The sequence below is a fragment of the Microcebus murinus genome, chromosome 14, assembly GCF_040939455.1.
Source record: "Microcebus murinus isolate Inina chromosome 14, M.murinus_Inina_mat1.0, whole genome shotgun sequence".
Classification (NCBI taxonomy): domain Eukaryota; kingdom Metazoa; phylum Chordata; class Mammalia; order Primates; family Cheirogaleidae; genus Microcebus; species Microcebus murinus.
Genome location: NC_134117.1, coordinates 30,145,583 through 30,173,391, shown reverse-complemented (window position 1 = coordinate 30,173,391; position 27,809 = coordinate 30,145,583). Strand labels below are relative to the sequence as shown.

Below are 27,809 nucleotides of genomic sequence, written 5' to 3'. Positions count from 1 at the left end.
CAGACAGGCCGGGAAGGCCCGGCCCTGCCCTGCCAGCAGGCCGGTGAGGGGGAAACACCTTCCTGCTTCCATTTTCCCTTCCTTTGGGATGAGGCCACAGCCCCAGTTTTGTTCATTCATATTTTTTTGTATTAACTTTGAGTTTTTAAAAATATTGCGTAAACTGACATTTTTGTCTTGATTTTTGAGTTTTCTATTGCCACCTTAAATTTTGCACCCAAGGCAATGCCTCACTCACCTCACCCTAATCCTGCCCCTGCCTAGAGGGGTCTCAGAAGGGCCTGAGTGGGCAACTCCTCCAAGTGTCTCAAATGGGCTCCCTCATTTTCTGACTGACGGTGCTGTAGCCACCTTGGCTGCCTACCCCCTATGACAAGGAAATGGCAGCACCTCTGCAGACCTCACAGCTCAGAAATGCAAAGCGACTGAGCCAAAAGAACCAGCCCAGTGAGGTTGGGGTCTCTCACGTGATGGGATTTTTCACCTAACTCACCCATCAACAGAAAAATCACCAGGAAAGGGAAGAGGTGCAAGAGGGTACAATGAAAGAAGGCCAGGAGGGACATGAAATCCCCACTTAGTAGGAGAAACCACATTCCTTCCTGGAACGAAGAGACTTAACTGGATAAAATTGGGCACCGCTAAATAACACAGTCCTCACTGCAGCCTGTTCAGCCCTGCAGCGCCACCTGCTGGCGTGAGGGTTTTTTGGTCTCTCACCAATCCAGCCAACACTGTGAATTCAAAGAAATTGCTCTTCTACCTTTCTTCTCAACTAGTTTACAGTAAAAATATTAGCTTCCTTTGGACTCCAGGAAACTAAAACAATGTCCAAATTTCCCTTCTTCCAGTGAACCCCACAGCCCTAATATTTCTGGGTGTGTTCAGTAGGGAACTTGCCACTCAGGAAGGACTCCCCGGCAAGAAGAATCTGTAGCTGGGAGCGTTGAGGAGGGAGGTTGCTCTCCCTCCTTCCAGAGGGCACCCAGTCTCAGCCAACACCGATCTCTGCAGCCTGGCTGAAGCAGGTCTCACGCTCATAATCACCAGGTGTCCCTGCTAGGAGAGTCAACTCTGTCTTCACAGGTGAGCACGTTGTGGGGAGGAAGAGAGAGCAGGGGAAGGTGGCTCCAGGGAGGTGCCTGAGCCCCTGAGAAAGGGACCAAGACAGAGTGTGGAGGGAGGGGTATCACAGGGACCAGGAAAGGGTGCAAACCCCAGTTCTCCAGAGACGGCTGGCAGTGAGAATCACAGGAGGTGCGGATGACAGCCAGCAGGCCACCCACCCGCAGGCTGTCTTTGGGAGAAGGGAAAAAAGCATCCCTTCTCCAACACAAGTACCTGCCACAAATATCTCATAATAGACTGTCCTTATTCTGTGACGATACCCGCTATCCACTTGAACATTATCATATTATAAAACAGACGGTATTTGATGTTTACAATATGAAGCGTTGTCTCCTGAGACCTGCAGAACCACACGGGTGGCCCTGGGTGCCTCACACATCAGAGCTCGCCCCGCGGACAAGGGAGCATCTTGATGAGGTTTCAAACATCACAATAACTATGAAGCACCTGCTCAGTTGCATGATGGGAGTTTTGCACAATTATGACATTTGATCCTCACAACAGTCTTGGTGGGAAGGATTTTTGTCCCCAGTGGACAGATGAGAAAAACAGGCCCAGAAAGGTTCAGAGACGTGCCTAAGGTCGCACGGTAAGGATGTGGCCACGCTGGGCTCTCAGGCCCTCGACAGGCCATCTACCCTAGAGCAAAAGCAAACACGTGGCCTCATAGGCAAGCCAGGCGCCTGGCCTCGCCGGGCACTGATGCGTCCTCGTTCTGTTTCTCATCGCCACAGCCTTCACCCACTCCTGCTCCTCGGCCACCACCAGACCGTGGTATGTGGGCTCCGACCAAGCAAATGGCAGAGGGACAGACCAACAGAATCCCACAAAGCTCACTCTGACCTCGGTGACCTGATGCACATGTGAAAGACAAAGCCAGCCAGGCATGGAGCTCCCTAAATAAAGACCCTGGGGAAGGAAAGTGTGGTCAGGAGGGCACACTCTCTTTCTCTCACTTTTTTAAAAAAGAAGCTTTAGCATTTTAGAAGTCTGTGCCTTCCCAAGCACACTGTGCTCTTTCCACCCACTCCGGGCTGCGTTCACCTGTGCTTCCGCGGTGACTGACCCCCCACACCAGACCTGGAACAGGGGCCTCTGCCCGAAGGTGGGCTGATTACCTTTTTCCTCAGACTCCAGGATTTCCTGCAGAACCAGAAATGACGTGGACTGTTTTGGGGGCTCGTTTAACTCCTGTTTCTCCTGAAGCATCTTGTAAACTTCAGATTCCTTGTCGATGACGAGGCTGCTTGGAGGCTGAGAATGGTCTAAGCTGTAAAGAATGTTAACTTCATTAGGACATGTCAGAAGTTGGAAATAACTTCAGGCACCTCCTCCAAGCAAAGACATCCCTGACTCAAAGGGCGGATAGAAACGATCCCAGTGGATGAAAGTCCTCTCTTAACTCAGCCACAGACCTTCTGCAAAAACAGCGAAGTGTCTATAGTCGGATCTGGCTGCTGCTTCGGTGCAATCAGAGGCTCTTTTTCCACACAGCTTCAGTAATTCAACTACTTTTTGGTCTAACCCCATGAAATGGGAATGCTTTGTTTCTTTTTAAACTACATAAACAACGTTATGTCAAGAGAACATTTGGAAGAGGGAGAATGTCCACCACAACCTGACCACTAAAAGCTCAGCTGGGTCCCCGCTGTACGGGCCACATGCATTCTTTGCAAGAGAAGAAATCACAGGGTTCTTCATTCCTGATGATCTCAAAGTGCTTTCCCTGGCTCTGCAAACTCCTCATAATTCCATGCAGGGCACTCGCGTCTCCTCGCCTGTGGCACAGAGGGGTTGGTACCTGCCCTGCCGAGTTCACAGGGTTGGAGGTGAGGATGGAGCACGCAGGTGCTCTGTACACAAAGTGTGCAGGCTCGGGGACAAGGCAACTACACCTTCCTCCTGTCACCCTACCCTGGGTGCCCCAAGACAGGGGGCACAGGCAGACCCCTGGGGCCACTTTCCCCTCAAGCTCCGTTTTCCAAGGGGAGGAGAGCAAAAGGCAGGTAGACTCTACCTGCAAATCTATTCTGAATCTGACCCCTTCTCACCTCCCTACCCACGAGTGCCCAAGCCGTGCCATCGCTGACCAGCATGACTTATCAGCTGCGTTAACTTGTCCCTCTGCTGACATTCTGAGCCCCTGAACGGTTTTGTTTTCAACCAGAGGCCAGAGTGACATTTTAAACACTTGAATCAGATAGTGTCATGCTGCGGCTCAAGGTACTCCCATCAGACTTCGAGCCAAATATTTACAGTTTTAATAACAAAATGCAAGTTTCATCAAATTCAACTCCTTTGGAGTAAATGTTTATTACAAAAAGAAAAAGGGCCTACGCTGTGGCCCAGCTTGCCCCTCCAGACGCAGCCCCTGCCACCCACTGTGGATCTCTCCTCTCTAGTCAGACCAGCCCTCCTGCTGGGCCTGGGACACACCAGCCCAACGGCCTTGCACCGACTGCTCCCCTGGCCTGGAATGCACTGCCCGGGCAGCTCCATGGCTCCCACGCTCCATCCAGGCCTCGGCTCAAGTGCACTCCTCGGAGAGGCCTTCCTGACCCCAACTCGCAACAGTTCACCCCATCCCCATCGCTCTCTACCCCCCACTCACTCTCTCACTTTGGACCACACTTGCATTTGTTCATTTCTGCATTGTCAGTCTCCCCCTAGAGAGCAAGTCCCATGAGGGCAGGGACATGGCCTGTCTTGTTCCCCATAGTCACCCCAGGCCTGGCTCAGTTTCTGCCAGGGTCAGAGCTCAGCTGGTATCGGGTAAGTGCATGAACACTGCCTCCTCCTCCTTGCTGCTGGCTCCCTGCTCCTGCAGGCTCACGGGGGCCTCCAGGACAGTCGGCCTCCGAGGGCTGTGCCAGGGACATGGGGAGCCCAGCCTCCTGGCCCCAGATCACCCCCTTGCTCTCAGGGAAGAGCTGCTAGGGAAGAGGGACAGCGTGCCCAGTGGAGCCACAGAGCAAGTATTCAGACGACAGCACAATTTATCGATGGAGACACACAGGTTTGCATGTAAACAAGTTGTACTTCCCGAGGATGACGCTATGTGCTATCCAGCCCGATCGGCTGCCTCCCAGCTTTAAGGATGCCCACAGCGGCCAGGAATGGTTTTCCTCAGCAAGTTTACCTAGTCTCTCTGTAGGGCCAGAGCCGCTTTTATAGGTGCAAATGAATTATACCAATTACCCTTACTCATTCATTTCCCACCCACCCATCATATAACTAGTTCACACTCCATTTTAAAAAGAAAACCAGGTAAGATGCTTTCCTGGGTGATTCTCTGCAAGTTACTGTTCCCTCTCCTTTCTTTCTCTCTCTTCTCTGAGACAACCTCTGGGACAGCCCAGTCAGCCTCCTGGGCCACTTTAAATACTCAGATCCGCAGCTGGAAGCAGAGTCGGTCACAGCAATGAAGCTGCAGGTGTTTCCCTTCGACTCCATCCATGTTCTCACGGTAGAGGACAAGGGCCTTGAAGAGTGACACAGGCTTTGCTGCTGCCAGCGAAGTCCAAATTTAAGTGGAAAGATTCATGGGCTGGTCGCTCCTGCTGGCTGCAGTTGGGGGAGGGGAAAGCAGCCACGCCTGCCCCTTGGTCCTCCCCTGACCAGCCGGCCTCTGCCTTCCTCTCTCTCCCTCCACCTGCAGGGAACTGGGGGCGCTTCGCATGGGGCCACTTGGCCCTGTTCTTTGAGTCACACGCCTGACTCTTTCTTTGAGTCTTGAGCTTGGAACTTGCCCTAAAATAAGCATATTACATTATTTTTGATGAATCTTTTTTCTATCACACTTAGAACTATTTTAAAATCAAAATCAGACTATGGCATGTTCTTGGGAAGGATTTTTCCTCCTCTTTGGTGTATGTTATGTCTGGAAGCCACCGAGGGAAGTCTATAAAAATGACAGGATCCAAACCACAAGGCCATCACATATTCTTCCAGCAAATAGCCTTGTAAAGTATTTCCATAATTAAAAAAAAAGTAAACACAATTTACTATTCATTCTTAAATGACAATATCCTTAAAACTGGACAATTTATAAAGCAGTACCCATTACCTCACTTGAAGCACTGATACAACTAATTCAAAAATAATCTCTTAAGACCCAAAGTCTAAGTCTTAGACATTACTATAAGATAATGACATAACACCACAACATCTTTAAAAAGTAATCAGGGGCCGGGCGCGGTGGCTCACGCCTGTAATCCTAGCACTCTGGGAGGCCGAGGCGGGCGGATTGCTCAAGGTCAGGAGTTCAAAACCAGCCTGAGCGAGACCCCGTCTCTACTATAAAAAAAAAAAGAAAGAAATTAATTGACCAACTAATATATATAGAAAAAATTAGCCGGGCATGGTGGCACATGCCTGTAGTCCAAGCTACTCGAGAGGCTGAGGCAGGAGGATTGCTTGAGCCCAGGAGTTTGAGGTTGCTGTGAGCTAGGCTGACGCCACGGCACTCACTCTAGCCTGGGCAACAAAGCGAGACTCTGTCTCAAAAAGAAAAAAAAAAAAAAGGTAATCAGGATAAAAATATGCATAAGAAATGTAGCAAAAAAATTCTCATTTGGATATATAATAGCAGCAATAAAAGAAAGAATACTACAGTGATAGGTTTTTGAAAAATATTATACACATGACTGAGTCTCCAGGAGAACAGTTTTGAGGGTGGGACACAGGAAGTAAATACTTTCTTCCAAATCCACTCTGGACAGTTGTAATAACAAAATACAAGTGTTTAATCAAACTCAACTCGTTTGGAATAACTATACATTACACAAAGTTTCCTAGCTCTTGTTTCTCCCTGACTCACTCTTGGATCTGATGTGCATCAGTTTCCTAATTGTTTAATATTTTGATTTTAGATGCTGACCTCAAAGACTGCCTCTCCAGGGATATTACAGCGAAGCCACACTCAGCCTGACGAGGTGGCTGACATAGCCAGGCGTACATGGTTCCCAGTGGTCTTCAGAATGTAAGGAGAAACTCCCCTTGAGCCCACCTCCCAGAGAAGGGTTTCGGAGGCCGAGTCTGCAGACCTTACGTGACTCACAGGCCTGCTCCAGCCAAAAGAGCAGTTGGGGTGAGGGTCAGAAAGTCATGGAGGACAGAAAACAGCACACCCATGGCTCTGGGACATGGGTCAGCATCCCAACCCTGGGATGCAAGCCAACCCCATCAGAGAAACAAAGTGACCAGAGGGGAATAGAAGGGGCTATTTTTTTTTTTTTAACTTGAGCCATCACCTGTGACAGCAACTTAATAATCTGTATATAAATCCCATCTAAAATAAGAAAGTTGTAAGAAAAAAATTCCCGTTGCTGATACAACCTTAATGGGGTTATTTTCTTACACAGCAAGTGAATTTTCGTTCTTTAATAAAACTACCTATATGTGAGACAAAGGTCGGAACAGAAAAGGGGATTACTTGAATTACAAGAAGCATCCAGGCCAGGCACAGTGGCTCATATCTGTAATCCCAGAGCTTTGGGAGGCCAAGGTGGGAGGATTGCTTGGGGCCAGAAGTTCAAGATCAGCCTGGGCAACAAAGCAAGATCCCATCTCTACAAATTAAAAAAATGTTTTAAATTAGCCAGGTGTGGTGGTGCACACCTGTAGTCCCAGCTACTGGGGAGGCTGAGGCAGGAGGAATGCTTAAGCCAGAAGTTCTAGGTTACATATGATTGTTCTAGTGACATATGATTGCACTGTTGCACTACAGCCTGAGCAACTAAGCAAAGAAAGAAAGAAAATAATTACAGCAGCATCCAGACAGGAGACAGTCTCTTCATAAAAATCTTTTTCCTTTCTTTGAAGATGGAGTAGACATATAGATTTTTCCCTGTTTCACCTACTCAACACAACTAAAAATTCTGGACATTACATATAAAACAAACATAAGATGACTCTGAAGGGAGGACAGAAGAAGGCAGACTGGCTAGGGACCCCGGGACCTGAGAAACATGGTGGTGAGCTCCCTGAGTTTTCTTTCTGCCTCAGACATGCCAGACTAAGCAGCAACCTGGAAAGGAGAGCAGTCACAGAGAGAAAAACTCCCAAGAGGCCTGCTCTTTTTGACTAAAGGACCAAGAAAGGGGCAGTCCAGCAAGACCCAAAACTTTGAAATAATCACTTTTCTCTAGCCAAATGCCAGAAAAGGCCAGTGGGCTATCTGGCCTTCCACCCTCACTAAGCTATGAAGAGCTGCCCCAAACACTCTGCAGGAGTGGCATCAGAGAAGGCCAAATAGGGGGCCCATATTGTACCCTGCTCAGTTGTGATGAAGAAAGCCTAATGCAGAGTCCAGACTCTCACCTGCACTCCACAGTGTGGAGGCCACCCCTTACCCCTATGGTGCCAGAACTCCCCTGCATCCAGCAGTATCCCCTGAGATTACTAAGTATCTCCCAGAAACCTCAGGTGTCAATGTAGGCAGAGTGGGGAAACTAGACTTCCATCCCCACCTGCCAGTAACAAGGCATCCTCACCCCCCTTTCTGAGCCAGAGTGTTCTCAGAGCCTGTGAAAACAGGAAGTTTCAATAAGATCCAGAGTCTCATAACAAAAAATGTCCAGGATTCAATTAAAAATTGCTTGTCTTAGAAGAACCAGGAAGATCTCAAACTGAAAAAAAAAGACACTCAAAAAATGCCAACACCAAGATAACAGAACTGTTGGAATTATCTAACAAGGATGTGAAAGCAGTCTCCTTACTAGTAATAGATCTGTTCAGATTTTTTATTTCTTCAGGATTCAGGTCTGGTAGGTTGTATGTTTCTGGGAATTTGTGCATTTCTTCTAGGTTATCCAATTTGTTAGCATGTAATTATTCATAGTAGTCTCTTATTATCCTTTTTATTTCTGTGACAGCCTAAGGAGATTGCATTAGTAATCAAAAACACCCCAACAAACAAAAGTGCAGGGCCATATGGCTTCTCTAGTGAATTCTATCAAAAATTTAAAAAGAATTAAAGCTAATACTTCTCAAACATTTCCAAAACCTGAAGAAGAGGAACACTTCCAAACTCATTCTATGAGGCCAGTATTACCCTGATACCAAAACCAGACAAAGATACACAAAAATAGAAAATTACAGACAAATATCCCTGATGAATGTTGATGTAAAAATCTTCAACAAAATACTAGAAGACCAAATTCAATAGTACATTAAAAGGATTATACAACATGACCATGTGGGATTTATTCCTACAATGCAAGGATGGTTCAACATACAAAAATCAATCAATGTAATACACCACATTAACAAAATGATGAACAAAATCCACATGGTCATCTCAATTATGCAGAAAAAATATTTGACAAAATTTAATATCATAGCATGAAAAAAAACACTCAAAAAGTAGGAATAGTAAGAAAATTACCTCAACATAATAAAGACCATGTATGAAAAGCCTACAGTTAACATCATACTCATTGGTGAACAACTGAAAGCTTTTCCTCTAAGATCAGGAGCAAGGGAAAGATGCCCACTTTCACCACTTCTTTTCAATGTAGTATTAGAAGTCCTAATCAGAGCAATTAAAAAAGAAAAAGAAATAAAAAGCATACAAATTGAAAAGGAAGAAGTAAAATTATTACTGTCTCTGTTCAAAGATGCTATAATCTTACATGTAGAAAACCCTAATGTTTACAAACACACACACACATACACACACACACTATTGAAACTAATAAATGAATTCAGCAAAGTTGCAGGATACAAAATCAACACATAAAGAACAGTTATGTTTCTACACACTAACAATAAATAATCTGAAAAGGAAATTAAGAAAGCAATTCCATTTACATCAAAAGAATAAAATACTTATATAAAAATTAATTCAAATAAATTACAGACCTAAACATAAGGCCTGAAACTATAAATACAAAGTTTCTAAAAGAAAACATAAGGTAAAAGCTTCATAGCATTGAGTCTAGCAATGATTTTTTGGATATGACACCAAAAATACAGGCAACAAAGGCAAACATAGAGAACAGAACTCACATCAGACTTAAAAACTTCCACACCACAAAGAAAGCAATTAACAGAGTGAAAACACAACTTACAAAATGGGAGCAAATATCTACAAATCATATATCTGTTAAAGGTTAATATGCAGAATATATAAAGAACTCTTACAACTCAGCAACAACAAATAACTCGATTAAAAAATGGCAAAGGACTTGAATAGACATTTCTCCAAAGAAGATATACAAATGTCCAACAAGCACATGAAAAGATAATCATCAACATCACTAATCATTAGAGAAATGCAAACCAAAACCAAAATGAGGTATCACCGCACACCCATTAAGATAGCCATTAAAACAACAACAACAACAAAAAACATAATGTAAGTGTTGGTAAGGATGTCCAGGTATTGGAACCCTTGTGCACTGCTAGTAGTAGGAATGTAATAAATTGTGCAGCTGCTATGGAAAATAGTATTACCATATGATTCAATAATCCTACTCCTGGTTATATGCAAAGAATTGAAGAAGGATCTCAAAGAGATATTTGCATACCTGTGTTCACTGCAGCATTACTCACAATAGCCACAAGGTAGGAGCAACCTAAATGTCCCTTAACAGATGAATAGAAAAAGAAAATGTGATAAAGAATGGAATGTTATTCAGCATTATGCTACATACGACCTGGGTGAAGTTTGAGGATATTATTCCAAATGAAATGAGCTAGTCACAATAGACAAATACTGCATGATTCCAATTATAGGAGGCAGCTAACCAAACTCTTAGAAAAATAAAGTAGAAAGGTGGTTGTCAGGGGCTGGTGGAGGGGAACAAGGGGAGTTGTTCGATGGGTATAGAGTTTCAGGTTTCCAAATGAGGAAGTTCTAGAGATGTGTTGCACAACAACGTGCATATGGTTAATACTACTGTACTGTCTACTGAAAAATGGTTAAGATGATAAATTATGTTACATGATAAGGAAAAAGACAAACTTGTAGTACAGAAAAAAAGGAACAAACTATTGATACATACAAAAAACCTAAATAAATCTTCAGAGAATTATTCTAAAAAAGGCAATCCCAGAAGGTTACATACTGTATGATTCCATTCATATAATGCTTCTGAAATAACAAAATTACAGAAATAAAGAGATCAGTGGATTGCCACAGGTTAAGGAAAGTGTGGGGTGAGAAGGGAAGTGGGTGTGGCTATAAAAGGGCAACATGGGAAATCCTAGAGATAGATAGGTTCTGTATCTTGACTGCATCTATGTCAATATTCTTGTTTTGTTACTATTCTGTGTCAGTTCTCAAGATGTTACCATTGAGGGAAACTGGGTAAGGGTTATAAGGGATCTCTGTATAATTTCCTACAACTGCATGTGAATCTACAACTATCTCAAAATAAAAAGTTTAATTAATTTTAAGGAGCCTTTTCCCCAAATGGTTGAAGTGAGAACTGAAAATGATGTAAGATTTTAGTTCTTGCTTTTTGTGTAGGTAAAGGTAAAGGAGGTAGGCTGACTTGGAAAAATCTTTCATGTCTCCTATCCCAGAACCCAGGTCTGAGATACCCCAGCCTGGCTATGCCAATGTTCACAACAAATTGCAATTCTGGGAAACCCTATGCCATCACTTTTGGAAGGGGAGCCTGAATGCTCCCTAAGTTTTCGTCTTCAAAGTCCTAGATATTCGTCCCGTGATAAGAACAGAGAGGAGTAATTACGGGCACTAGGAGAAGAGGGAGGAACGTCAGACACTCGAGCCAGTTCTCTGTGGGCTGTGGCAAGTTTAGCTAGAGAGGCAAGCAGCCACCTTTGTCACAGAGGTTTTCTTCTGACCCAGCTCCAAATGAGTCAATAATCCCTCTGCTATCATGTGAACAGAGAACAATGCATCCCTTTATTCCACGGTCCCTGCTTAGAAATCTGCCTCATGCACGTTTGTGGGGAACACCTGAGAACACAATTTAGAAGCACTAGCATCTTGGGACTATTGTGTCAGATATGGAAGTTCACGTAATTATTCTACGAAGAGGCCAACACTCCATCATGAAGCTGGTTAACTGTACCTGCTGGCTGAACCTAAGCTACGATGCTGGGAAAGAAAGTTCACCGTAAGGCATAGCAAAATCTGCTCCATAACATTTGTCTAAGTGCTTCCACCCTTCCAGAGCCCCCGTGCTCAGAAGAGATGGGGTGGAGTGCCTCACGGGCAATGAAATCAGTAATAACTAGCATTTGCTAAGCACCTGCCAGGGGCCAGGCAGTGTGCCGGGTGCTCTGCATACATTGCGCTGCATTCTCTCCACCACCTGGTGGTGAGGCGGTTGGTATTATCTCCACCTTAGAGATAAGGAGACTGAGTTTCAGAGAAGTTACAAGTTTTGCCCAAGGTCACACCGCTAAGAGGCAGCTAGGAGGCAGCGCTGGAATTCAAGGCCCAGGCCCCTCTATTTGTAAAGCCTTTAGGAAGTACCAGGCAGCATCACATAAATAATGAAATCCAGGCTCTGAGTTCTCAGATTTTGACCAAAGCCCATAAACTCAATTAAAAGAGGTGAGACGGAAGGTGCTAGGTTTCTGCTGAACTGAGCAACATTTCTGTTGGATCCATATTGTACACAGTAGGCACTAAATAAAAGATGACTGAGCTGAAGTGACCTAGAGGGACAAGGCTGCAGAGGAGCTGCCCTTGGCTGTGTGTGCTGGGAGGAGGGACGGCGCAGGAGCCTCCCCTGCCATCCCCGCTGGCAGCGCTCTCTCTGCCCCTGTCTGACCGGGACGCAGCTCTGTGAAGACCCACAAGGCGGACAGCCACAGACACACCACGAGGCTTTGACGTGCATGGGACTAAGAAACCCAGGGCCAGCCCCAGAGAATGGGTGATGACCTCAGACGCAAAGTATGCGGTGAGCCAAATTCTGGAACCTCAGCGAATTTCACAGACTAAACAGTGGGGGTGAGCGGGCGTTGGGACTTGTGCTGACTGAGCAAGCGAGGCGACCCCGTGGCGGCTGGGCTTGCGGGAGGATCTTTCTTTGCCGAGATCACATTAGGAATAGACCAGCACGCTGAGACCCCTCCACAGGCAGCCTGGCCAGTTCGGGCAGCTCCTTTGCCTTGGCCTGCAGATATTCCCACCATTTCTGGATTCATACTCAAAGACTTTGGGAGGGAGCAGAAACTGGGCCCTCTCTCCTAAGAAAATCTGCAAGGAGACTTCTGATAAAGACTCAGAGACAATGTAGTCAAAGCCTGTGTGACAGGAGGGGCCAGGGGTTGGAGGAAAGGCTTGCACAGTTTCAGACTTAATTATTTCAGAATGGGGGCAGGGAGCAAGCAGGGAGCATGAGAGAAGAAAGAAGACATTAATGAAGGAAAAATAGCCAAGGCCATACTAAAAATACTTCCCAGGCACATATTTCTCCCAATGCATAGCAGCTCTTTCAATTAAGGATGTGTCATTTCCTGGGTTATTAAATCCAGATCATGGAACATTCCACTCTGGGACAGTAAAAGAGGGTCACGTTCTCAGCCTCCCCGGCACCAAAGCAGTGAAAACCAGGGATCGCAGCCCTCAGAGTCTCCACCACCCCTTGCTAGGCTTCCTGAAAGCTTCCCTTCAGGGTGTGTCCGTGGGAGAAAGCTCTGGAGGCCCGGCATGGCACTCTTTCTCGGGCACCTCAGATACCTCCATGGTCACCTGCAAGAGCGTCATCATCTCAAGCCAGCAAGGGCTTGCAAGAACCAGAATTTGGGGGAAGAAGCAGCACCAGGGAGCACTTGGCCGTGGTTACTCTGATAAATGCCAGTGACCTTTAACATCTTCTAAAGCCAAAGTCACACAGCAAAATGTTTGCCCTACTAGACTCTAAGAGATTAAAAAAAAATTCACAATGTCCTCTCAGTGTTGGGCACAGAGACCTACATGCAGAGGTGCCCAATGATGTCTGTCTCTCTTTCGGGGGTGGAGGGACTATATGCATGGTATAGCCAATGCGCCCTTGAGAGGGGTCCCTATAATAGTTTTCTCCAAACATTAAAGTAATCTGGAACTTCTGCTATCCTAACCTCTCCTAACCTGCATTTGAAGCAATAAATTTGCAACTTAATTACCCTAAGAGTTGGCCAGATTCTTGTCAATGGTGAGTTGGGGAATAACTGAATGGCAAAGCGGACTCCAGAGCTCACATAAGAATTGAGGATTCCACGTGGGAAAGATCTTCAGAGTTCAGACAAGTTTGGACCACACAGTGTTTTCCAGCAAAATGTGAATGTCACCAGCATTTAAGAATCAGGAGATTTCAGATGAAAAGAGGCTTTCCACATTCTGTTTTAATGAAAATAATCAGCAGAAGTGGGAAATGCAGGCCACATGTGGCATCCGACTGGAGCCAAGGAGCAGCGCCCCCTGGAGGGGGCATGCGCCATCCAGCCGCCATGGCCGCTCTGCTCCTGGTCATGTGCACTAGGAGCCCTGCTCTGCCTTCCTCACCCCGCCTGCCACCTTTGGGCATTTGAGTTGGCAACTCCCAACCTAGTCCATCCCCTTTTCACCCTCAGAGAACTGGTCCCATCTCTTACTCTTCATCCTCAAACCCAGCTCTTTTGTCCCGGGCTGCTGGTATTCCCAGTGTTTCTGGATTTATCTTCAAAGAGTTTGAGATGGAACAGATACTGGTCCCCTCTGCTGGGAAAATCAAGGAGGCTTTTGATAAAGACACAAAGGCAGCCACAGCCGAATGATCTGTGACAGAAGGGGACCTGCCTCCCCTGGCCCCAGCAAGATGCTCCCTCAGACTCCTCTGCCCCTTCTGCCTGCAGCTCCACCTCTTCCCCTGCTAAACCGCCTCTGCCCCCAGGCATAACCTATTCCTAAGGACAAACATCCACATCCTCAGGGACCTCTCTTCTGTCCACAATTTCTGGTCCACTCTGGGGAAAAGGCAAACATTGCTTCCCCAACACCATGCCCCATGAAGGATTTCCCCCTGCTCACATCAGATGGTGAACACGAGCGCAGACCACACTGAGCTCTATGAAATACCCCCAACTAGAAATACTGAAGAATTTCTCAGGAAGTAGCAGCCCTGTCCAGGAAGGACTGTGGTCAATTAGAAGATGACAACAACCACAAAAATCAGGACAAAAATAACAAGTTCTCAAGGATTAAATGGTTTGTGCGTGCAAGACATGCTGCTGGGCATTTTACATGTTCTTATTTTTACAGCCACCCTACAGGTGAATAATTACTACGGGCAGTAGGTATTATTCCCCTTTTATAGATGAAGAAAATGAATACAAAAAGTACTCTGCTAATGTAGACATTTTTCTCCCTGGAGTAGTGGTCAACCTTCTTCCACCTGCCTGGACCGACCTGGTTCTGGCATGAAAAGCCTCTCCCAGAACCAGCCCGGGAGAGGAATCCTGGGTCTACTCACGGTCTGCCATTCGCCTCCTCCCCGCTGGCTGCGGTCTTTGTCTCCAAGGCGTTGTTGAATTTGGAGATGTTTTCGGAAGAGTAGAGGGCAGCTGGGTTGTTGTACTGGTTCGTGATAACCCTGGGGGCAGTGCTGGAGGCAGGTGAGGCGGTGAAGGGCATGGCACTCCGATTGTGGGCGCTTCCTATGTGCAGGACCTCCTGCGGGCAGGGGTCGGAGAAGAAATCAGGGGGGGCGTCCAATGCACACCCCATGATGGGCAGTGAAGGCTGAGTGTCAGGGAGAGGTGCCCCAGCTCAGCTACAGTGGCTCTGGTTCAACCCACACTTTGGCCGAGGACAACGCCTGGGAAAGTTTCACGAGATGGGCACCTGCGCCAGTTCACACCCTCTGAATCAGCTCTGCTTTCTGACTCTTCCCTGAGGCCCAGCAAAGCCTGATCTCCGGGGCACACCTGGGCAGGACCCCCCACACCCCCTTGATGCCTTGGGCTGTCAGGATCCACCTCAGCCGAAACACCCTTCAGGGCACATTCCAGAGGGATTAAGGCACTAAGAGGAAAGGAACATGCAGTCACTTGGTCAGTGCAGAGCAGAAGACAATAAAAGTGGAGATAAATTCTCCAGAAGTGAGCTTAGACCAGCAAGATAAGGGGGTTGTGGTGCCACGGAGGAAGCAGCTGCTGGCTAGGCCCAGGGGTCTAGAGAGGGTCTAGGCCCCCTGCAGAGGGGTATTAAGGGAATTCAGGATCTACCGTGGTAGAAAGACAAGACTAATCAGACAGGTCCAAGGGTGTCTGGTACAAAGGACTTTGAGTTCCTTGTGTTCTCATTCCTCTCTTTCTGTAATTTGAGAAAGTTCCCTCCACCACCACCCTGGACCTGCTAGGACTCAGGCGAATAATTACTACAGCTACAACATCTCAGCGCTCCTTTACAAACACACAAAAACACTTTTTAAACTAGCATTCCTTTTTTAAAAATCACAGCTTTGCTGCGGACTCATTAGCACAGTGTTTCTACATGGGTGTTCTGGATCAACCCAGGGCTTCCAGGAGATGCATGCTCCAGACAGGCTGCTAAACTCAGCATGTGCTGTATTTTCTGGGTTCCCAGGAAAATCTTCTGGAACCCCGGTCTCCTTCCTAAACACCCAGGCCCAGAACATCTGCCCCAAAAACAGTCCCTCTGTTGCTCTTCCTTCTTTTTTTTTACACTCTTTTTTGTTAAATCTTCAAGTCTTTTATGCTTTCTTTAAAAATATTATGCACACACTATGCTTAATGTATCGTGTACTAACATAAAAGACAACACGAAAATATTTTTATGATTAAGATTTCCTTTTCATTATTCAGCTTGATGTCCTCTTCAACAAATCAGAACCAGTGAGGTTTTTACTGTACAAATTGCATTTAGTTGACTTTGCATTAGACTAAAGCTAAGTCTGCACGAATAATTCACAAAAGGGGAAGTATAACTGTCTATGAAAAAAACGTCAGCAGTAATCAAAGAATGATTAAGTAAATGTTATGACGAAACTACCCAAAGGAATCATATGTAGTGTTTCATATGTAGTGTCATATGTAGTGTCTTCACATGGTCATGAAGACAGAGCAGATATGTACAGAGGGGCGGCCAGGGACTCTCAGTCACACATGCCGCAGCACTGCGCACAGTGTGGCCCAGCTGCAGCCCGGGTGGCCGTTCTTTCTTTCCTCTCTCCGTACCCACAGGAGCAGCAGCGGAGGCTGAGCACCAAGGAAGAGCCTTTATTTGTCTGTCTTGGCTCAATTTTATTCTGCCACTTCCTGTTTGGCCTTGAGCAAGTGATTATCTCTCTGAACTCATTTCTCATCTTTAAAGTGAAGAAAAAAGGCCAGAGTGTGGTGGCTTGCTCCTGTAATCACAGCACTCTGAGGGGCTGAGGCAGGAGGACTGCTTGAGCTAAGGAGTTCAAGACACCAGCCTGAGCAAGAGCAAGACCCTGACTACAAAAAATACAAAAATTAGCCAAGCATTGTACGTAGCACGCATGCCTGTAGTCCCAGCTACTTGGGAGGCTGAGGCAGGAGGATTGCTTGAGCCCACCACTTGGAGGTTGCAGTGAGCTATGATGACGCCACTGCACTCTACCCAGGGCGATGGAGCAAGACTTTGTCTCAGAAAAGAAAAGCCTTCTTCACAAGAACTAAATGACATTAAATGTGCCAAGCACAGTGCCTGGCACATGGCACATATCCAACCAGGGTCTGTTCCCTTCTCCCTTCATAGAAACATTTCCAATTAGAATGGAAGTCAGTGAAAATTCAGATCAAAAATTCCCATTTTCACTTTACAGAGACTATTTCAAGAATGCATCTGGTTTGTACATAAAAGGAATATCTCTACCCTCCTGTGAATACTGGTCTTCCCAGAAGGCAGGCAGATTCAGGGCTTGCCCTTTGGGATGATGTAATTGTTTGGGCTTTGTATTTATCAGTCTCCAAGGAAACCCAGTAATGAGGAAATACAAACTAGGTGTGTAACTACGCTGACCTCAGATAAGCTGGGGTGTTGGTTGGCATTACATGAACTAACAGATCTTTCATTATAGATCAACTCTGCTCCTACTCATTCGTCCTCTATTTTAGAATGGCTGGAAGTGGAAAAATTACAGTTGGGAAGTTTTTCACGTGAATAAAGAATGACTGGAATCAAAAGAAAAATATACTCGTGAAATTTTAAACTTTTTGAGTTTTCTTTTTAATCTGAAGATAACTATCTTCAAAAATTAATACAGGTACTAGATCATAGGTTTAGGGTGAAAATTCAAGTATAATACAAATAAAAAGTATAACAAAATTTTTTTTAATTACATGATTATCTTATTTATATGAAAGCTAGGATTTCAGAAAGGCCAAATTAAAACAAAATCATTCTTTATGGGTTATAAAATATATGAAAACCTAACACATTAAAATTTAACATTTATAGTAAATTTAATGAAGTAGCTGAGAACTCTAGGGAAATTGAAATTAACTGTGGCATTTCTTAAATTAATTTGCACAACTACCAGTTTACAGAGTACCATTTTATAAACCTTCCTAAGAAGAGTTGTATAGAATAATTTTTCATGTCAGTTTTGAAATGGCAGATGCGAAATTGTCCTTAACATGACTCTTGGGATTCTCAAGTGTGATTTTTATTATCTTAATGGAAATAATTTTGTATGACTACATTTCTGAAATTTTTTTTTTTTTTGGAGACAGAGTCTCACTTTGTTGCCCAGGCTAGAGTGAGTGCCGTGGCATCAGCCTACCTCACAGCAACCTCAAACTTCTGGGCTTAAGCAATCCTTCTGCTTCAGCCTCCCGAGTAGCTGGGACTACAGGCATGCACCACCATGCCCGGCTAATTTTTTCTCTATATATTAGATGGCCAATTAATTTCTTTCTATTTTATAGTAGAGACGGAGTCTTGCTCTTGCTCAGGTTGGTTTCAAACTCCTGAACTCAAACAATCTGCCCGCCTTGGCCTCCCAGAGTGCTAGGATTATAGGCGTGAGCCACTGCACCCAGCCCTGAAATTTTAATGAAAGCTATTTGAGAAAATATGACATATCTATACCACTCAATTTACATACATTAATGTACAGAATGAGGTCCATTTCATACAAGTTTTTGTTTTATATATAAAAGATAGCTAGCTATATGTTATCTTTTAATTATATCTTGATTCACTATAAAAAGTAAATAGTATCCCAAATTTAGAAAAAAAAATTAAATTTCAAATCTTCAACTGAGGTTAAATGTATAACAATCACAAGCTAGGGCCGGGCGCGGTGGCTCACGCCTGTAATCCCAGCACTCTGGGAGGCCGAGGCGGGAGGATTGCTCGAGGTCAGGAGTTCGAAACCAGCCTGAGCAAGAGCAAGACCCCGTCTCTACTATAAATAGAAAGAAATTAATTGGCCAACTAATATATATAGAAAAAATTAGCCAGGCATGGTGGCACATGCCTGTAGTCCCAGCTACTCGGGAGGCTGAGGAAGGAGGATCGCTTGAGCCCAAGAGTTTGAGGTTGCTGTGAGCTAGGATGACGCCACGGCACTCGCTCTAGCCTGGGCAACAAAGCGAGACTCTGTCTCAAAAAAATAAAAAAAAACAATCACAAGCTAGTCTAAAATTTTCAAAAGCCATTATCAAGGCCGGGCGCCGTGGCTCATGCCTGTAATCCTAACACTCTGGGAGGCTGAGGCGGGCGGATAACTCAAGGTCAGGAGTTTGCAACCAGCCTGAGCAAGAGCAAGACCCCGTCTCTACTATAAAATAGAAGGAAATTAATTGGCCAACTAAAATATAGAAAAAATTAGCGGGGCATGGTGGCGTATGTCTATAGTCCCAGCTACTTGAAAGGATGAGGCAGGAGGATCGCTTGAGCCCAGAAGTTTGGTTGCTGTGAGCTAGGCTGACGCCATGGCACTCTAGCCAGGGCAACACAGTGAGACTCTGTCTTAAAAAAAAAAAAAAAGCCATTATCAATTTACTTATTAAGTTGTCATTAATAATTCATTAATGTATCCAACAGATGTATACTTGTGACAAGTAGTACGTTAGGCATGAGGAATTTTACAAAGATATTCTAAACATTCTTCTCTAAGTTTATTTCCCTTATTTCAAAAAGAATACTCACTCATTGTAGATAATTTAGAAGATGCAAATAAGTCTTCTTATTTGGAGAAAGAAATAAAATCACCTATAATCTAACTACTGAAAGATTATTTACAAACATGGGATCTTAGGACAGTCTACCATCCCAGGAAATTCTGTCTGGCTGAGAAATTGTACACTGACTACCTACCACATTTTCCAATATTAATTGCCACTTTATTTTAGTAATTTTAAAGTCTTACTGTAAGTTTCACTGTAACAAAAATAGAGATTTTCATCCCAAGGCTCATGGAAACCAGATAGGCAGATGCAGCAGGGAGAAGCAGGGCTTACTATCAACTTCCCCCTCATTTCTTGAGGTTCCAGGCCTCGGGTCTAAACTTACTTTCATCCCCAGCATGATTCGTTTGTGTCTGAAATCCACAGTGAGCTGAGTTAGGTCCCTGACTGCACCGTGATCCTGCCAACCCTCCTCCACGAAGGAAGGCTTCCCTCATCGCCTCCCTACCCCCTGCTTCCAGCCCCTGCTGCCGAGTCACTGCCCTGGGGGTTTCCAGCCCTTTCCTCCACAGTTCCCTTACGGGAAGAACTGAATGAGAGCCAGATCCCAGCAGGGACAGTGGAGGGCTCTCCCTGCCTTATCTCCAGGCCTGCAGACAGGAAAAATGGGACCGTGCGGAACAGCATCTCAAGCAGGAAAGTGCAGGGTGGTGAGAGCAGCAGCAAAGAGGGACAGGTACCTACCTGGGGCTCAGAGGCCAAATTCATCTTGTATGGATGGCGTTTCCCTTCCTCCGTCACCAGAGGAGACCAGAACTTATGTTCAGATCTGCAACAGATTATCAAAGCTGTTGTTTTGTTCATGCTAAATACATAAAACACACTAAAAAAAGGTTGGGAAAACATCCCCTCTTGCCTGGACGACCAGCTTCTGAACTAGCATCCTGCCATCAGCCTCACCCTCCACCGGCCACCAGTGTGCTCTTTCAAAAGCCCCAGTGTGACATCATCCGTGTCCAACATGCAGGGCCTCCTCCGTGTTCCCGAGCACGCCTCACGCTGCCCCACCTCTTTTCGGGAGCGAATGGGCTTCTCCTCTATCTCAGCCCAGGGTGCTTGGTCCAGGCCAAGCCACCAACTTATTTGTGAAGTTTATTTGGCTCAAATGAGCTTGTAAAGGATTTTCTTTGTACCAATCACACAGCAATGACCTTAGTGTAGTCTCAGTTTTCATTTCATTGTCTCTTCTCTTGCAGAGAGTGTTAGCACTTATCTCTGTATCTATCGGAGTGCCTAGCACAGTGCCAGACATACGCACGAGGTACCTCTTCAATTTGTTGATTCGAAAATCAATTAATGAACTAATGAACAAATGAATGTCTTGAGCCAGGGCTTGACGGAGAGGATTTGGACTGAGGCGGGCATGGAGAAGGGCAACTGTGCTTTTGAGGGGCAGTAATGACACAGTACGTGCACCTCTCTTGCGGTAGGGCTCTGAAGTGCTCAAAATATTTTGCCATATTCTCCCACACTTGATCCTCCTGCTGCTCCCGTGGCACAAGGCAGAAGAAAGTGATAAACGGACTTCACAGGTGAGAATCTGCGCCACGGGCTCATGACAAAGGGTTGTCACAGGTAAGGTTAGTGAAACATTAAAGGCAGGTTAACAGATGATCAGAGTGAGAAATCTGAACTTGATCCAGTAGGAACCAGGGAGCCACTGAGGGTTGAGCAAAATAATTCCTGAAATCCTGCCCTAGCAGGACCCCTTCCAAGACGAAACGAAAGAAGTGGAAACTCCACCCTAATTACAACTCCCAGGCGCTCTCCTCACTCCATTCAGCCCCAGCCTGCAGTGCACTCAGGGTCACACTCTGCACCTGGGGCCACCGTGCTGCAGTCTCTCTGTCGCTGCAATCTCCTGGCGTGGTGCCCACTGCTCAGCACAGAGCGGTGGGAACAGCATCCTAAGTAGATTCTCAATGGTTCCTGAAGAAAACTTTTCATTTCATTTTACCTGACCATATTTAATTCATTTTACTTAGTCAAAATTTTGGTTAGTTGTATTAGATCAAGTGAAAATGCAGATATAGTATCTTAGAGAAAGAAGCCCACACTATAAGAAGCACTTTGAAAATTCAAGAGGAAAATAGGCAAACTGAAATTGCAGTTCCATAGAATTTTTTTGGCATGCCTACGTACACATGGCTCTGGGCTAGAGGGAAGAGGGGATTCCGAAATAGGAAAGGCAGCCCCTGCCCACTAGCTGCTTCCAGGGGATCAAAAATGAACAAACGTTTCCATAGGCCTCACCTGGCTACCGTGAGGGTCATATTGTCTGTGCAGCCTTTGATTTTGTTCTGAGCTTCCAAGTGTGTCATATTGCTGGTATTTTCCCCATCGATGGCTGTGATTACGTCTCCGATACATAGATTAGCTACAGCAGCCTTGCTTCCGGGAGTGACCTGGAAAAAAAGGGGAGAACAGGCTAGTTACTATTTGTCTCTATGAAAGATGCCACCAGGTTAAGTATTTGCTGATATGAATCAAAGCATTTAAAAAGGAAAAGAAGGCTGAAATCGTAAGTCTAAGTAATAAGCCTTTATATTTTTGTAATAAGTTATCGTTTCCAAAGAGCATTTTACATGATCTCATTGGATCCTCACCACCACCTTGTGAGAAAGAAGGACAAATATCAGTGCCCATTTCAGAGACAAGGAAACTGAGGCTTAGAAAGATCTGTGACTAGTATATCACTGAGCCATGCAAACCGTGAGGCAGACCCAGTGTTCTTCCCACTGAACCTTGTTGCTTCCTTAAAATAAGTTTGCGACTACATTAAAAAAAAATACACACACATTTAGAGAATATTATGTGCAATAACATCTCATTTCTGTAAAAATCTTAGTCAATATGTTATTATATGCATAGAAGAAAACTGGAACACTGCACACTAAATTGTTTGCAGTTATACACCTCTATAATGTGTTTGTTTTTTACAATAAGACTGCATTACTTTTTTTTTTTTTTTTGAGACAGAGTCTCACTTTGTTGTCCAGGCTAGAGTGAGTGCCGTGGCATCATCCTAGCTCACAGCAACCTCAAACTCCTGGGCTCAAGCGATCCTCCTCCCTCAGCCTCCCAAGTAGCTGGGACTACAGGCATGCGCCACCATGCCTGGCTAATTTTTTCTATATATATTAGTTGGCCAATTAATTTCTTTCTATTTATAGTAGAGACGGGGGTCTCACTCTTGCTTAGGTTGGTTTCGAACTCCTGAGCTCAAACGATCGGCCCGCCTCAGCCTCCCAGAGAGCTAGGATTATAGGCGTGAGCCACGGCGCCCGGCCTGCATTACTTTTTAATTTAAAAAATTTAAAAGCAATGAAGACTATTTTAACATATTTAAAAGTATGGGCTTATACTGGTTCATTCCCCCAAATGACTAGGGTCATCCCCGATAGGTGGCTGGTGTTCTACTGGCTGATGCTTCTAAAACCAGTGGTTCCTTATTTATAGACCGCTGATGCTTAGGGGCAGCCAGTCACTATTTGCATTAGGTCCTCAGATTGATCTGCCTACCGAGCATTACATGTGTACTGAATAAATATCATGTCTCCCACACAGATGTACAACTACTTTTCAAGTGAATACAGATGCTATTATGATGAACAAAGTCCAAACTCATTACAAAGTCGTACTAACCTCAGAGTAACTTTTTGCCATGGGTATTTTCTAAACCAAGATATAGTAAAGATATTTCAATCATCATCCCTGGGTAAATCCACAACTTAAAAAAAAAAAAAATTACTAGATCTTCCTGGATGGGAATTCCAAGTCGCCCAGCAGCAGGGTGGCAATAACAAACACCCCCAGACTGTCAGTTTCTACAGGGCACTGGCCTCCTCTGGAGAAGGCCTTGGACTCCTGGAATCTAACTGTAGAAGATTTTGCGAACACCTGGGTGTCTTCTTAAGGCTGAAACACAGGTAACAGGTCCTTCAAGGCACTGGACCAGGACACAGGACGTAGGCCCTCAGCCTCTGTATCGGATGCAGTTTTCAGCAGCTGTAGTTTTCAGCCGGCCTCCCCCATACTGAGAGGCTACCCCTTGTGGGGTGGCTGGTGTGGTACTGCTGCCATGGTCCAACCCCATCAGCACCCCAACCTCATAAAATGAGGAGTGGATGAGCTGATCCTTGAGGTCCCTTCCGGCTCGGACATGCTATGCCTTTATCAGGCAAAACTCTCCTGGAATGTGGCAGGATGTGGAAACCAGTACAGAGATCCTGACCTCCTAACCTTCCTTTCTGGCTTTCCCATCATCTGTTTACCAGAGATCTGGCTTTTAGAAAATGAAAGCCCCTGGATCCAAGGTTCTGAGCTTCTCCTCCTCCAGCCACCAAGCGCAGGCCACTCTCATTTCAGCCAACACTGGGGAGCCAGTTTCCGAGTCACCCAATGCCTGCAGTGAAACAAATTTCTCTCATTTTCTGACCTGTCTTCCTGAGCAGGCTGATCTAGTGTCTTCATATAATTCATGTATATTTCACTTTTTCTTTTTTCATATTTTTTTTAAAGAGATGAGGTTTCACTCTGTCACCCAGGCTACAGTACAGTGGCATAATCATAGCTCACTGCAGCCTCGAACTCCTGGGCTCAGGCGATCCTCCCACCTCAGCCTCCAGAATAGCTGGGACTACAGGCACGAGCCACAACGCCCAGACTATTTCACTTCTTCTAAAGGCCAATGCAGGTTCATTTTTTTAAAATGACCCCGAGCATCATGTTATTTGGGATTGGCAAACTCTACCTCCAAAGAGAGCAGCCTGAATCAAGGGGAATAATGCCTGATCAAACTCATTTATCACGACCAAATCTAGCCGTGTTAAAGAGCAGTTCCCTTAGGATCAAGTCCACACTCTTTAACAAGGTCCCTAAATCTGGTGCCTCCCTCCCTATCCTCACCAGGCCCCCTCCCTACTGGGCTGCAGCTACAGGGCCCTCCGCAGGTCTTTTCTGCCTCAGGACCTTTGCACTGCTTTTACCTCTACCTGATTAGCTTCTCATCATTCAGGTCTCAGTTTAAATGGCCTTTCCCAAAAAGGCCTTCCCTGACCTCCAATCTTTCTATATCCTCCTGTCATCCTTTTAAGACACTTGGCTCTTCTTCATAGCACTGGTCACATTACATTTGTAAACCTGTTTGGCGGGTTTATTCACTTCGTGTGGAAAGGCCCACCAGACCCCAAGGTGCGGGACAGCAGGACTGAGTCTGCCTTTCGCCGCGGCGGCCCCAGTGCCCGGCACTGTGAGCGAGCGGCACACGCAGGCGCTCAGTGAGCATCTGTGCCACAGACAGTTCAATCCAGCGCATCTAGTGTTGTTAAATGTGTAATCAGGCTGCTTCATTTTATCCTTTAAAACGAATAGTTCCCAAAATAATCAAAAATATTTCTTATTTAACAAATCATCATTTCCCTCAACATTGCTATCTTGGAACATGATCACTCACAAAACTCAAATAATGAGATGGCGGGTCGGCTGGGTGAGAAGATAAGAAAGAAGTTTCTTTTTACTTTCTTACGTTGAACTGCTAAGAAGTCTGGGATTTGCAGCATTTGGCTCAAACTGTTTTGTGGGAGAGGCATTTCTGCTGGGTACACCCAACAGGTCCTGGACAAGCTAGAACCAGTCTTCAGATCCCCAAGCCTGAGTAATCAAGACCTGGTCATCCTATCCTTCGGTCTGATTTCTTTCTTTCCTTTTTAAAGCCAAACTGATAGGAAGCCAAAGGAAATCTCGGAAAGTTACAAGACAACATCATCAAATGGGAGGGACTTGGACCGAATCACATATAAACAGATTAAGTTCACATTCTTTTATAAGCCAACTCTTTTGGGGGGAAAAAAAAGACTTATGGGATTTGCCTTTTACAAAGCCCTTTCATACACAATTTCCAATTCCAGATAATGATGACCTCACCACCAACATATTAAGTAACTCCACAGATGAGGAAACTGAGACTTAGAGAAGCTGTGACTGGGGACTGGTTCAAGTTCACACAGCTATAGGCTGAGCCTCAACTTGAAAGACTCTCCCATTCCAAATTCCATTCCTTTTTGCTTTAGCACAATGCCACAAGCAGAGGCTCCAAACCCAAGTGTCGGAGCCAAAGAGAAATCCAGACTGAAGGAGACGCATCTGCTGTAGCCTTCTACACAGGAACTGGAATGTCACAGGCTCCTGCTACTGCCTGGGCGCTTAGGACACAGGACAGTCACTCCACTGCTCTGTCCTGAGCCAGGGCCAGTAACCCCACCCTTTATAAGACACACAAATCTTAACACAGAACTGACAAGGGCCAAAGAAAAGAAAGCCTGTGTCTCTAACACTGGGTAGCTCCTGTCTAGAATGGTACAGGCCGGGCGCTGTGGCTCACGCCTGTAATCCTAGCTCTTGGGAGGCCGAGGCGGGCGGATTGCTCAAGGTCAGGAGTTCAAAACCAGCCTGAGCAAGAGCGAGACCCCGTCTCTACTATAAATAGAAAGAAATTAATTGGCCAACTAATATATATAGAAAAAATTAGCCGGGCATGGTGGCACATGCCTGTAGTCCCAGCTACCAGGGAGGCTGAGGCAGAAGGATCGCTCGAGCCCAGGAGTTTGAGGTTGCTGTGAGCTAGGCTGACGCCACGGCACTCACTCTAGCCTGGGCAACAAAGCGAGACTCTGTCTCAAAAAAAAAAAAAAAAAAAAAAAAAAAAAATAGAATGGTACACCCCAATCCTTGCTACACACTAACTATTCATCATAATCATTACAATAACCATCAGCTAATAACTAGGGTATATTATGTGCTAAGCAAGTCTAAGTGTTTAGCAAGCGTTAATTTACCAATCTTCACATGATGCCACCAGGCAGGCAATGTTATCTGCATCATTACAGATGAGGAAATGGAGGAACAGGGGTTAAGTAGTTTGCCCGAGGTTGCACAGCTGGTGAGCGGCAGGCCACGGCAGGTTCCAGAGTCCACCCATTTAACCCACTATACAACACTGTCCATTCTAATTTCCTCCTAGCTGTCAAATTCCATCAGAACCAACACATAATGGAGTTAGTTGCAATTTCTAAAAAAAAAAAAATCATACTCAGCTCCAAGGAAAGAGGCCCATGAGTTCAATGGACATTCCTCTGCCAGCTTTCTCCCCCGGAGACCATACAGCTAGATCACACAACTCTTGCTGCATAAAAACCAATGGGTTTAGGCACAACAATTTCTGCTAATGAACCATCTGCCATTTTCTGCAAAATTCACTCGTCTCCCTCGTCTTTTGTCCCACCCCATGCCCAGGCAGACACTGCTTACTTGGAGGCCAACCTATATACCCGCTCTAGACTGCAAGTTCACAGTGCATCTTTAAAACCTGTGCATCACAGCCAGTCCAGAGCACATAAGGCGGTTTCTGAAGTTTAAGCTCACTTCTAAAGGTGCAAAATAGGACTATGAAGTAGCTGTCCCACTTTCTTCAACTTATGTGTAAGCAACTACACATCTAAATGATATTGCTATTATACACAACTGGATGTTCCCATGGGCCACGACAAATAAAAAGATAACCCCCTTCTCTGTGACAATAGAGTATGTTCCTATTTCATCCCTCCCCTGTTCACTCTTTCTCTCTTGCATTCATTCACGCATCAGACATCCTTATTCACTCTGAAAGATAGTGAAGCTTGTTGGTAAAGTAACATGTGGCTTCTGGAGTCAGATGGCCAGAGTTCAAGTCCTGTCTGTGTGACTGGTGAGCTAAGTGTCCTTGGACAGGATATTTTACTTCTGCATGCCTCACTCTTCTCATCTGTGCAACAAGAATGAAAAAAACAGTCCTGACATCAGAAGGCTGTTATGAGAATTACATGAGACAACTGAGGCAGTGCCCACCGTCAGGGGGCACTGAATTTCTATATATTCTAGATATTCTATATCTAGAAATATAAGCCGTTGTTTGGCTTATATATCCAGGAACTACACCAGGCACTGATAGACAGCTGTGGAAAGGGTAGTGCCTACCATGAAGGAGCTCACGGTCTCCTGGGCAAGATAGGCATGTACAACATCTGATGTATGTTGTGCTAGAAGCAAGAGGTAAAAGGAGCCAAAAGGTGGAATCAGGGAAGTCTTCCTGGAGGAGGTGCTGCTTAAAAGCCACAAAAGGAGGTGGGAAAGAGCATGCCAAGTTACAGGATCAGCATGGGACTAGTATGGACAAAATACAGGGAGTGAAGGGGGGGAAGGAGTGAGGCTAGACACATAAGCATACACCAGGCTGCAAGCCTTGTTATTTTCCTGCTAAGATTGTACTTTATCTGAAAAACAATGGGGACCAAAAAAGGAATTTAAAGATAACATCTGACATGACTGCCCAGTTAACTGCCAAGAAATAACCACTGAGCCTTAGTTCTGCTGAGATTAAGGTGACTGCATTTGAGAGATATGCTCTCATGGTCAAAGAAGCAGATCCATTCAAGAGGCTGCCCATCCAGCCTCTGGGCAGGCCATTCTGAGGCTAGCTTCCCCCAGTGGACCTTTCAAAAAGCAGTCCTACTTACAAG

At 45.3% G+C, this 27,809-nt stretch overlaps 1 protein-coding gene across 1 annotated transcript in view; it reads right to left on the bottom strand.

Annotated features, from left to right (window-relative positions):
• Window positions 1-27,809, bottom strand: part of PDLIM1 (PDZ and LIM domain 1) — a 42,515-nt gene that overhangs the window by 3,180 nt on the left and 11,526 nt on the right. The window contains exons 2-5 of the mRNA XM_012766511.2: window positions 21,508-21,659; window positions 19,939-20,023; window positions 14,547-14,746; window positions 2,247-2,398 (exon numbers count right to left, since the gene is read on the bottom strand). Of these exons, the coding sequence (XP_012621965.1) occupies window positions 2,247-2,398; window positions 14,547-14,746; window positions 19,939-20,023; window positions 21,508-21,659 (589 nt within the window). The remainder of the gene's footprint in view (window positions 1-2,246; window positions 2,399-14,546; window positions 14,747-19,938; window positions 20,024-21,507; window positions 21,660-27,809) is intronic.